The sequence below is a fragment of the Tamandua tetradactyla genome, chromosome 8, assembly GCF_023851605.1.
Source record: "Tamandua tetradactyla isolate mTamTet1 chromosome 8, mTamTet1.pri, whole genome shotgun sequence".
Classification (NCBI taxonomy): domain Eukaryota; kingdom Metazoa; phylum Chordata; class Mammalia; order Pilosa; family Myrmecophagidae; genus Tamandua; species Tamandua tetradactyla.
The window spans coordinates 74254086-74266952 of record NC_135334.1 but is presented as its reverse complement, the minus strand read 5'-3'; the positions used below and the strand labels follow the sequence as shown (position 1 = coordinate 74266952).

At 42.8% G+C, this 12867-nt stretch overlaps 1 protein-coding gene across 6 annotated transcripts in view; it reads right to left on the bottom strand.

Annotated features, from left to right (window-relative positions):
- NUMA1 (nuclear mitotic apparatus protein 1) overlaps positions 1-12867 on the bottom strand; it is a 107688-nt gene that overhangs the window by 12930 nt on the left and 81891 nt on the right. For all 6 annotated transcript variants that reach the window (XM_077113699.1, XM_077113700.1, XM_077113702.1 and 3 more), the window contains exons 4-13: positions 7643-7722; positions 6492-6574; positions 5834-5914; positions 4364-4451; positions 2887-3010; positions 2189-2346; positions 1813-1930; positions 1611-1728; positions 1115-1255; positions 42-164 (exon numbers count right to left, since the gene is read on the bottom strand). In XM_077113699.1, coding sequence (XP_076969814.1) covers positions 42-164; positions 1115-1255; positions 1611-1728; positions 1813-1930; positions 2189-2346; positions 2887-3010; positions 4364-4451; positions 5834-5914; positions 6492-6574; positions 7643-7722 — 1114 coding nt within the window. The remainder of the gene's footprint in view (positions 1-41; positions 165-1114; positions 1256-1610; positions 1729-1812; positions 1931-2188; positions 2347-2886; positions 3011-4363; positions 4452-5833; positions 5915-6491; positions 6575-7642; positions 7723-12867) is intronic.

Genomic DNA, 12867 nt, shown 5'->3' with positions numbered 1-12867 from the left:
CTAGCACACAGGGCTGACTGGCTGCTCCTGTGTATTCATACCTGCAGGACATCACCTAGCACCTCGCCCTTCTCCTGGGGTGGGTTCTCCTGCAGCTGGGCCAAATGTTCTTCTAGCTGTGAAAGTTTCCCTTGAAGGATTTCGTTCTTCTCTTCCAGGCATTTCTGGAAGTAAGCAAGAGACTCATGAAGAGAAAGGTGGAATAGTCACTGGATTACTACAAAGGGCCTCTTGTATATTAACAAAACTATCATCTTGTTACCAATACCTCCTTTTGCTCTGGCCTAGAAAAGACTCCCAGAAACTGTGAATCTGGAACAGTGGAGGACCTGACTTTCTAGCCCTAGTCCCAAGGCTGAAATAAGTTATAATGTGAAGTGCTTCCTTCTCCAAGGCCCTAATTTCTAAATTCCTTAGTCTGATTTCCCTTCTTGGACAAGCCTTGGCCCCCAGATTGTCCAAACAGCCACCAGTTTTAAAGTATCCCCTGGGCCTGTCTAGGCATCAACACCAGTAGCAGCAGCAGCATCCAGGCCCACACCCACTTCTCCACTACTGTTCACTAAGCACCCATTACAGGCCAGGCACTGTGCTGGGTGTGTCTCTGAATTTCTAATCTGTATAACAGAGCTGGGAGGCAGCTATTACTATCCCTCTTTTACAGAGCAAGAAACTGAAGCTCAGCTGATAGGTGCCTTGCTCAAGGGTTATATTGTTACTAAGTGGCAGAGTTGGATTCTGAGTGATAACAACAATAGTAAGAGCAGCTAATTCCGGGAGAGCTTACTTTGTACCACACAGTGTGTTAAGACTACACAGGCATTATCTCAAAAAAACTGATGATGCAGCTATTATTGTTTCCATGAAAGGAAAGTATACTCAGGATGCTTAAAGAGATTAAGGTACATTTAAGATCCCCATCTTGTAAACAGCAGAGAAAGGCTTCAAATTTAGGCATATGGACTTAAGTTTACAAACTTTCTACTGCAGCACACTATTAAACGTTGAACAGGAGTCAGCTTAGTTCCCAAAGGCACAAAAGAATAGAGTGGACAACTCAATTCAACTTTGAACATGTGGTCAAGATTGCTGACTCCCCAGAGCAGAACGTTACCTTGTCTTGCAGGGCTGTGTTGAGCTCCTCCTCAAGATGAGCCTGCTTCTCCCCCCCTTCGCGAGTGGCCTTGCTGTGCTCCTCTGTCAGTTCATCAAGGGCACACTGTAGTTGCTGCAGGTGACTGGTAAACTCCCGCAGCTGAGGCAAACACATGGGATTCATCGTCACACAGGGTTCAAAACTGGCAACACCACTGCTGGCAACACCACTGCTGGCCCCCAGGGGCTAAACATCTCCAGGAGTCCTTCCCACCCTCTTCAGGCTAATGACACCTCCAATTCAAGACAACACATCAAACTTTAGTGCTATAACTCAGTACCATGGCAGCAGCCAAGTATAGGACAAGAAAAGGGGCAAAGCATGCGGGTCTCTGGGGAGACTGAAGCATACAACAGGTGTGGGACATTTATTCAACCCTCTTTTGGGAAACCTTCCAGACCACCTCAGTCAACCCTGAAGGGCTTCCATGCATGTACTATGCCCCATCACTTACCTTAAAGGCAAGGTCACCATTCTCCTCAGAGAGCTGGTTGATCTTGCGATCCATCTGGCTCTTCTCTGTCTTCAGGTCCTGGCACTGCTTCAGAGTTTCATGCAGCCGTATGGTGAGGCTGCGAGGGAGGGGAACAGTGAGAAGCAAGTGGGGCCACCACTTGTGCAGCTGGACGCTGAGAAGGCAGCAGTTACGACCATACCTCTCATTCTTGCCACGTAGCTCCTCAAGCTCCTTGGGCTCCAGTGGGCTGGTCACTTGCTTCTCATGCAGTAGAGTCAAGCGGTCAATGCGCTGCTGCATCATGGCTATCTGTGCATCTGCCCCAGGTTAGGGAGAAGAGGAGAGTCACCACAGAACGAAGGAAAAGAGCAGGAGGGATTGGGGCAACCAATCTAAGGGACGGAGAGGATGGTGTGGTGGCAAGGACAGAACCCAGCTCCCAGGAGGTCAGCCTGATACAGAAGAAGCAGAGGTGGGCAAACATGAGAGGCTAAGATGACATTCCCCAAGCCTGGCACTTCCCTGGATGCAAATCCCAAATGCTACACATTCACACACATCTGCCAGTCACCTACCCTTCTCAGTAAGGAGTTTGCGGTTCTCAGTCAACTCCAGCTCAAGCTCATCTCGATTATTTCTCTCATCTGCAAGCTGCTTCCTCAGCCGTCTCATCTGAAATTGTGGGGTCTGCAGGATGTCACCCATGGGGGAGGCTGGAGAACTTGACAGGAAGCTGAGGAAGGAGATGGCCCAGAAGCCATGGTTAAAGCCTGAGATCTGAGGACTGAAGCAACCAGCAACAGCCAGGGATAGGGGCAGAGGGGTCTAGGGACATGAACCCTAGCTGGGAATTCCATGCAAATGGGCTCTGTTTGTAGTGCTATTTCATGCCTTATGACATGACATTGGAAAAACTTTTCTTTTCCCTTCTCTAGCCCTTAAATTCTTTGTCCAATTAAAAAATAATAATAAATGATGAATTCTCTTTGCCTCTGCAGAGCTACACCGAGAGAAGGGATATCAGCAGAGTATACAAGGAGCGAAGATATTCCATAAATGAAAGAATAGCTTTTGAGGAAGACCTTCTACCCAAAATCGATCCCAATCAATTGTACCAATTAGTACGAGGTCAGGTGAGGAAATCCGAGAGCTAAGGATGCCATAGCATTTCCTAATGATGTCAGAAGCTGGTGAACAGCTTAGCCTCTGCAATGCAGGGATATGAGAACGGGATATTAAGGCTCCATCCCAGGAGAAGTAGTCCAGCACATACTTGTTCCCACCGGAAGAAGAGGCAACCTTCTGTAGTTCCAGGAAGCGAACCTCCCTCTTGGCCTGGTAGCTGGGTGGGGAGATCTCTTCAGAGGTGGTGCTGGTACATGTGGAAGGGACAGGAGCTGAGGGGAAGAAGCAGAAAGACAAACCTTAGGTTACCAAAAAGGTGAACAGATTTATGTCACTATGCAATGTGAGAATTTGCCTTAGTATCAGTGAGTCCAGAGACGCTTACATGTAATTACACAGGCCAGCCATGGGCAGAACCAAAACTTGGTGTTTGGGTTATCCAGAGGTCAGTATCTCTAAGCAAAATCAAGTGATGGGCTTCCATTTCCACAAATCATCAATGCTCAAATAGAGCACTGTGGACTGAGGGTATCCCCCATGTTCAGGAATAGAACCAAGTGTTCATGCTTGTCCCTCCAGCCAACACTGCAGAGGCAGCCTGGCCCTGAGCCAAGACCTCCTCTCAGTCCCTAATGGCCTTCCATTCAGAGCCCAACAGCCTCCTGTCTGAACTCTTTCCTTCTGAAATCTCTCACAGCAAACATGCCCTCTTTCTCAGACTCTTCTCTTCCCCTGGTTCCCATGACCACTTGCACACAGCCCTCCTACCCTTCTTATCACGCATTCTTAGACTCCTTCATTTGCTCCTCCTTCCTCCACCCACTCTCTAAATGTTGGTGGCTCTCCAGAGTTATAATGGAGCCTCCTGGTTTCTGCCCATGGTGCCACAGCTTCAATGGCCATGCACACACTGTTTTTCAAACCCATATTCTGGCTTAGAACCCCTTGCCTGCATTATAAAACTCACATTTCCAAAATCTGCACCTGAAGGTCTTATGAGCAATGTGAATTTGAGGAACCTCAGATTCAATGGTTACAAGAGATCTTGCCCAGACCTATCTCTGACATTTGTATCGACATTAGATGACGTTAGTTGACATCTTCATTAGATGACAGGCAGAACTATCACTCTTTCTATGGCACTTCCAGACAAGACATATCTATTTGATACCTCTCTGTTCTACCACTTAACATTCTTTATCAAGCTGACTGTGATGAATCTGCTTTCCCACCTAAAACATGAGCTTCACAAGGATAGAAATCATGTTTTTTAAGGCCTTTTCTAAGCCTAGAGTCATGTTTGTTTAAAAAGAAGAAGAAGAAGAAGGTGGGGGCTGGGGACAGAAAGAAGGTTGGTGATCAAGGACATCTTAACAGCCGACATGATCAGTTATAAATTACCTGCTTAACTTGTTGCTGGTGCAAGAGGAGCTCCATCAGAGTTGGGAAGAGTGCCACATGGCCCAGAAATCTACCTTTTCTGTTTACACAATTTTTCTGAGCATTAATTCTGTGCCTTGGGTTGGGGACAGAAACAAATCCCCACTATACTTTTCAACAGCTCAGGATCCTAACAAACCTCAACTTAGGAATAAAGGGGTCCTCAGGAGTACACCCCTGCTCACCTTTCTGTAAGAAGTTCTCTAGGTCCTCATTAAGGTTGAGCCCATCCTCATGGTCCAGCACAAATTTGAGAATGACAGCTAACTCCGCCTGGGCCACAAAGAGAGAAAGAGCATCATGGGTACTGGAGAACTCCCTGAAGGGGTGGAACGCTCCATCCTTGCCGTCCAAATCTCAGGGGTTTTTGAGTCCCAGAGACTGCTGGATCTCATTCTTTCTCTCAGAGCCTAAAGCCCCATGGCCCAGCCAATAACATTCGACTAAAGACATGTTCACCCCACTTGCCTCTTTTCCCTCTGTCTTCCCTAAATATGCACTCAGAGTCAGAGAATTCCTAATTGACTCTACTCCTAACCACAAGAGGCGTGACCAAGGAAAGTAACACATTCAGAAAGCTTTCACTTTTTAAAATTTTATATTATAATATATATACAACCAATCAGAAAGCTTTTATCCATAACTATGTTGGCCTCTTCCAGATTATCCTGATTACTGCCTAAAACAGAACATCTCTGGGGCTCATCCAAAGATCCACCAGCTCAGCTGTAAAATCTTCCCCTCTCTGTCTGCATTTCAAAGCTACAGAGTATATCTGATTTTTCTGGTCAACTCTGCTATAGTTCCTTATATTTTAGAATTTCTGTTTCTACCTTGTCAGTGACTACCTTGGCAGTGAGGAAAGGTAAGAGGAAGGAAGGAATTACCCATCCCTCCCATGCCACTAAATTCCAACCCCAACCTCAGATAAGAACCATGAGATGAGAGAATATGAAATGTGATAGTATCCACAGGATGATTCAACTTTTCTACCAATACATGAAAGACCACAACTCTCTGCACACTGCCCCAACCAATCACTTACATTACTCACACTGGCACCATCCACTTCTGTTCTGGGAAATAAAGGATAATTGTTGAAACCAGAAGCAAAGCCAGTATCTGGACTCATATGGCATGTAGTTTCTGGGGACCCTGTTAATTTCCTCTAAAATGAAGCTAGTACAATTCCTCTTCTCACAGAGACTATGTAGAGAAGGGGTTGGGAGGTAACTACTCTGAGCTAGATTATTGCAGTGGACAAAGACCTTCTCTCCCATTAATCCTTCCAACTAGAAGAAAAAAAATGAGATAAAGGGAGTGGCAGGTTATTTAAAAAAAATTACAACTGCATACACACACACACACATACAGTGTGTACATATAGTACATGCAAGAACACATATGAAGAGGGTACAGTTAAATACATGTGTATAAAAAGAACTTGGAAATATAACCTTTAAAAAATTAGCACTTATCTCTGAAAATGAGATTATTGCCAATTGTTATTTCCCTTTGTGCTTTTCAATTATTTCCAGATTTTCTACAATAAATGGCTTTAATTACTATAATATCATCATTTAGAAGAATATATATTGTTTAAAGAAAAACAAATGGGGTGAGGTAAATCATGGGGTGCAGGCCCAAGGGCTTACCTGAATCTTATATTCAAATTGGTCCCAGTTCCTGGGGCTTTTGGAGCTCATAGTAGAGTGATACAAGAGCAGCATAGTCATCTAGAAGCCAAACAGGAGGCAGTCACTGAGTGGGGCTGCCTCTTCTCAGAGTTCCTTCTAGGCTATTCTGGGGTCTCTGAGCTGTTCTGGAGACTCTCCCAAATCCTCTAAAAAGACAGCACCCTAGGCCACTGCCCTTAACAGCACCAGGAAACAGTTTATTGAGGATTCAGTGCCCACTGTGCACAAAGCCTGCCTGGGCTAAATTCCTGTACTCGGTACGAAGTTTAAGGCACCATCTATAGACCAGCACCCACAAAAAAAAGAGGGAACAAAGTAACGGAGAGCAAAATAAAAAAATATAACAACAGCCAGGGTGAGTACTGATTCCTGCCAGGTCTCCATCAAGGCCTACAGTAATGAAATAATATATCTCTTTGTTATAAGGCCGTGGCTCCTCGATTCCTTGGGCTGAATGAGTGTCTGCTTTAGGCAACTGCCTGGCAGACCCTACCTCCTGTCTCTAAGAGCACCAGAAGTAAAGTACCCACAACCTTCCCCTGGATTGAGAGAAGGCCCTGCAGGTCTCTCAGGTACCACTCACACCCCCATCAGTCTGGTATTCCACCGGAGGTACCTTGGCCAGTTCCAGCTCTGACCCTTCCATCAGCTTCTGCACAGATACTGGGCATCTTGGTGAAGAGGGATGTTTTCGATTTTCTGCAACAGAAACAGTGTGGAAAACAGGGTGAACTTCCAGGAGAGCTTCCTCAAAATCATCATAATGCCTGGGAGTCTAAAAACAAGAACTGCTATCTCTGATGAGACTATGAGATATAGGGCTCCAAGTTCCAATGTCTTCCCTCCCCTCATACACTTTCCCATCTGATGTCAGGTCCAAGGGCTACAGGGAATGTTCAAGAAAAAAGCAGGCTGGCAATTTACAGCAACTGAGTCATGGCATTGTACTCACCCACCCATTCACCAACTCCCACTTAGCACCACACAGAAGCAGCCAAGAAATTCCAACTCACTCTCCAGTCCTGTTCCAACTAGGGTCTGCAGATGAAGGCTGCAGCTGAGTCAGGGAAGGAAGACTGGGGCATACCTGCTCTTATGCTGCCCTACGGCCTAGGCCTAGTTATACTAACACCTTGCTTTATCTAAATAAAGGATCACTTTTCCTATAATTCTCTTGAAATAGGGATGATAGCTAGCTCCCTATGTTAAAGAGGACTCTGTGGCCCAAGGTTGTACAAGGGGAAGGGAGCTGACAAGAACTGTGTTTAAAGCTTTGCATGTGTTCTTATTTAATCCACCCAATAACCTTAAGAACAATTATTAGCTCTACTTTACAGACAGGGTATCTCTGTCCAGAAAGGTCACACACACAGCAGTAAACAGAAATGCAAAAATCTCAACCTAAATCTGTCTCTCCCCATACCTATTACCTAAGCAATTAATTCAAAGTTATATGGGGAATTTTTTTTTCAAGAGAAAGAGGGTACTATGGATCCTTCTATCTCCTCACTCCTTACAATGGGGGAATGGGAGTCTAAGGTGACTCTCAAAAGACACTATGGCTCTACTTGGATCTCTGAGATGGACTTTTATGCCTGCCTGGTATAGGAATCACCAGAGCCAGGAAAGCTGACCCAGTTTTAGTCATCTTGTGTTAATAGGAAGCCTTGAACCTCTTCTCCTCCAGACTGTGAACTGTTTCTATGTCCCAGGAGTCCCAGGAACTAAGGAAGCAGCCCCTTTCTAGATAGTAAGAAAAGTGCTTACTCTGCAGAAAACTGCACACAAAATCCAGTCTCTGTGGCACCGGCTGTTGCAGGATTTGTTGCCCCTCTTCAGTGCCATGGCTAGAAACAGCAAGAATAAGAACAAGATTATTTAGCAATCCTTCCCTCTCCTTGCTACTACTTTATAAACTACCTTCTCCCTTCCTCAGGGCTCAGTCTATACTGGATTTAGGGAGAAACAGTCAGATCCTAACAGCAGGAGAAAAGACACCAAGATGCTCTTTATTCAGATGGAATTGTATGGACAGGGAGATGTGAGGATTTGAGGCATGAGATCCTACTGGAAAAGACTGCACTCTGCCATCCTATTTGTGAATATGAAAAAGATCTGTGGGAAGAGGACTGAGAAGAGATGGAGGTAGCACAGATGAATGAGAAGCTAGTTTAAATAGTCTGGAATGGCTCAACTGTAAAAGGTCAGGAAATCTGGAAAACATGGACAGTTAAGGGTGATAAGACCACAGGAAAGAAAAACAGGTTCAACCCCCTAAGATCAGGAACAAGACAAGGATGTCCATTTATCACCACTATTATTCAACATCGTGTTAGAGGTTCTAGCCAGAGCAATTAGACAAGAAAAAGAAATACAAGGCATCAAAATTGGAAAGGAAGAAGTAAAACTGTCACTGTTTGCAGACGATGATACTATACGTCGAAAACCCGGAAAAATCCACAACAAAACTACTAGAGCTAATAAATGAGTACAGCAAAGTAGCAGGTTACAAGATCAACATTCAAAAATCTGTAGTGTTTCTATACACTAGCAATGAACAAGCTGAGGGGGAAATCAAGAAACGAATTCTATTTACAATTGCAACTAAAAGAATAAAATACTTAGGAATAAATTTAACTAAAGAGACAAAAGACCTATACAAAGAAAACTACAAAAAATGTTAAAAGAAATCACAGAAGACCTAAATAGATGGAAGGGCATACCGTGTTCATGGATTGGAAGACTACATATAGTTAAGATGTCAATCCTACCTAAATTGATTTACAGATTCAATGCAATACCAATCAAAATCCCAACAACTTATTTTTCAGAAATAGAAAAACCAATAAGCAAATTTATCTGGAAGGGCAGGGTGCCCCGAATTGCTAAAAGTATCTTGAGGAAAAAAAACGAAGGTGGAGGTCTCATGCTGCCGGACTTTAAGGCATATTATGAAGCCACAGTGGTCAAAACAGCATGGTACTGGCATAAAGATAGATATATCGACCAATGGAATCAAATAGAGTGCTCAGATATAGACCCTCTCATCTATGGACATTTGATCTTTGATAAGGCAGTCAAGCCAACTCACCTGGGACAGAACAGTCTCTTCAATAAATGGTGCCTAGAGAACTGGATATCCATATGCAAAAGAATGAAAGAAGACCCATATCTCACACCCTATACAAAAGTTAACTCAAAATGGATCAAAGATCTAAACATTAGGTCTAAGACCATAAAACAGTTAGAGGAAAATGTAGGGAGATATCTTATGAATCTTACAATTGGAGGCGGTTTTATGGACCTTAAACCTAAAGCAAGAGCACTGAAGAAAGAAAGAAAGAAATGGGAGCTCCTCAAAATTAAACACTTTTGTGCATCAAAGAACTTCATCAAGAAAGTAGAAAGACAGCCTACACAATGGGAGACAATATTTGGAAACGACATATCAGATAAAGGTCTAGTATCCAGAATTTATAATGAGATTGTTCAACTCAACAACAAAAAGACAGCCAACCCAATTACACAATGGGAAAAAGACTTGAACAGACACCTCTCAGAAGAGGAAATACAAATGGCCAAAAGGCACATGAAGAGATGCTCAATGTCCCTGGCCATTAGAGAAATGCAAATCAAAACCACAATGAGATATCATCTCACACCCACCAGAATGGCCATTATCAACAAAACAGAAAATGACAAGTGCTGGAGAGGATGCGGTGAAAGAGGCACACTTATCCACTGTTGGTGGGAATGTCAAATGGTACAACCACTGTGGAAGGCAGTTTGGCGGTTCCTCAAAAAACTGAATATAGAATTGCCATACGACCCAGCAATACCATTGCTGGGAATCTACTCAGAGGACTTAAGGGCAAAGACACAAACGGACATTTGCACACCAATGTTTATAGCAGCGTTATTTACAATTGCAAAGAGATGGAAACAGCCAAAATGTCCATCAACAGACGAGTGGCTAAACAAACTGTGGTATATACATACGATGGAATATTATGCAGCTTTAAGACAATAAACTTATGAAGTATGTAACAACATGGATGGACCTAGAGAACATTATGCTGAGTGAGACTAGCCAAAAACTAAAGGACAAATACTGTATGGTCCCACTGATGTGAACCGACATTAGAGAATAAACTTGGAATATGTCATTGGTAACAGAGACCATCAGGAGTTAGAAATAGGGTAAGATAATGGGTAATTGGAGCTGAAGGGATACAGACTGTGCAACAGGACTAGATACAAAAACTCAAAAATGGACAGCACAATACTACCTGATTGCAATGTAATTATGTTAAAACACTGAATGAAGCTGCATCTGAGCTATAGTTTCTTTTTTGTTTGTTTGTTTGTTCTGTTTTTTTAATATATATTTTTTGTATTTTTTATTTTTATTTTTTTCTCTATATTATCATTTTATTTCTTTTTCTGTTGTCTTGCTATTTTTTTCTAAATCGATGCAAATGTACTAAGAAATGATGATCATACATCTATGTGATGATATTAAGAATTACTGATTGCATATGTAGAATGGAATGATTTCTAAATGTTGTGTTAGTTAATTTTTTTTAATTAATAAAAAAAAAAAGATACCATGCTCCCAGTGCCTAGTCAAAAAGCAATTTTTTGTAGAAAAAAAAAAAAAAAAAACAGGTTCAAGAACTGAAAGGACAGGAGGGAACAAGGCTCTGAAGTGATAGGGGCAAATTCAATATATACTAGGCTGAAGGCTGAGCAGCTGAAGCCTCCCAGAGGCCAAGCCAAGAGATAATTATTCTTGGTCAGAAACTGTTGAGGGAGCTTGCTTAACTAGAACGGCAAGCCAAAGTACAGACAGCAACACAGGGAGGGAGGCAGCAGGGGGCACTCTCACAGAGTCCAGGGACCTGGCCCCTAGATGCTCATTCAGCTAACTGCTCTTTCATTTTCAAAGATGAGTATCTTCACATTAAGTTAGAAAGCTACCAAGAAGAGCTTAATTAGGCTTCAGCTTGTGATAGTAGTTAAAGGGCCTCCTGTTCCTCAGTACCTGAATCTCCAGGTTTCAGCCAATTTTGGGGTGGGTAGGGCAGACCCTGGAACTTTCCAGTGCCAGAGCCTTCTTGCAAAGAATAAGAAGCATCCCAACCAAGACCAAAATGTGCCTCCCTGCTGCTCCCACATCATTACGAAGGCTTTTCCAAGGTGAACTCTCAAAAGAGGCATTTGGAGGGACTGATCTGTGATTAGAAACTCCTATAAGGTCTTAAAAGGGTGCTAATTTCCTCACAGTCTCCCAAATGAGTCTTTTCCTCACAGTCTCCAAATGAGTCTCCCAAATGAGTCTCCCAAATGAGTCTTTCCCAGGCACACACAATTTGGAATGCTGTGACTCCTTCCCTCAGCCTAGAGCAGTACTTACCTAAAAATATTCCATTAGATAAAAATAAAGAGGGCTCTCAGATTAAATGCTTGAGAAGTGCTAGGTTAAACCAAATTGAACACTTTCTAAAGAAATTATAATATGCATTATTTTCTAAACTTATTTAACCATAGCACCTCATTTTTCCCACTAAGATCCTGCTGTAAGTCAAGTTCCATGGAAAATGCTTTGGAAAATGCCAGCCCTGGAGAAATCCAGCTCATCCTTCAAAATACATCCAAGTCTTATCTCCATCAGGAAGCCATCCAGAACTAGTGCTAGTCAAACCTCCACCCTCCCTCAGGAATCCCTGTAGCACTCCTGGATATAATTGCACTCCTCAGAACTGACTGTTCTCTGTGCTTAGCTGAAAGCTAGGAATACAGTAGGTACTTAGTACACATGGGCTGACTGCCAGATGAGGAAAGCAGTTTACCAGTAAAGCAGAAGTCAATGTCAGTAAAAGCAAATGTCGTTTTAAGTTAGATAGCTAAATGCCTCCACTGCATTTTGGTATACAAGGCCAAGAGATTTGAAAGAGATGAGACTGGCTTTTGCTTCAGGCTATTCACATATAGAGACCAGAAAGGGAAATCTGTCAGAGGGTTGACTCCAATCAATTTTCCCAAACAGGCAAAAAAACAAGCCCTGTTCAATTCCCACATCTTCTATCTGCCCACCAATCCTGCTATCATCTACTGCCTCCCCTGAGAATCATAGGTCTGATGAGGCTAGTACCAGTAGCAGTATCAGAAACGCAATAGCCAGAACATATTAACCAAGAACATTTTTTTTCCCAGAGGAAGTCTGGTCTGCATTGTCCTAGATCAGAGATCAAGATTAGGGTTAACCTGGTATTTCAATAGCCCCTACCTCCAAAACACACACACACACACACACACACACACACACGCATATGCACACAAACACACACCTGGTCTAAGTGAGGTTCAAGCAGCACTCCAGAAAACAACTTGGAAAATGGGTATCTTGAATATTGAATTTTCTTTATTAAAGTCTCCCACCAAATCATACATCTAGAGAAGCTAAACCAAGGGCAAACATCCTTACTTCTGGATAAATCTATTGCTCTTGTCATCAAGCAAAGGAAATTAAAAGCTCTTTGATGTCAAAACTGCATACTGCACCCTACATGTCACAACACGAGACGTGTCTTATCTGGTTGCCGCTCCTTCAGTGATGTTAAAATTAAACATTTGATTAGGTATTGTCAGCCAAATCCAGCCTTTCAGGTCATCAATTTTTTATTTAATATTTTTTTACCAGTCACTGGTGTTGATTATATACCATTTTACTAGGGTTTGCAAAATGGATTTTCATTAACAGCTGCAAAATGCTGGTTTATAGGTGGTATGTTTATGAAGTATCCTAGCCAAAAAGAAAATCAAAGCAAAACAAAAGAATATTTAGCTAACCAAGCCTCACTTTTATTACCAGTTTATAGGCAATAAAGGGAACAAGGTATACAGCACATGATCCAATTAAAGTCCACAATTTGGGAAATTCTACAGGATCAAAAAATTTAGGGGGATTGTGTTCACAGCCGCCACCATGC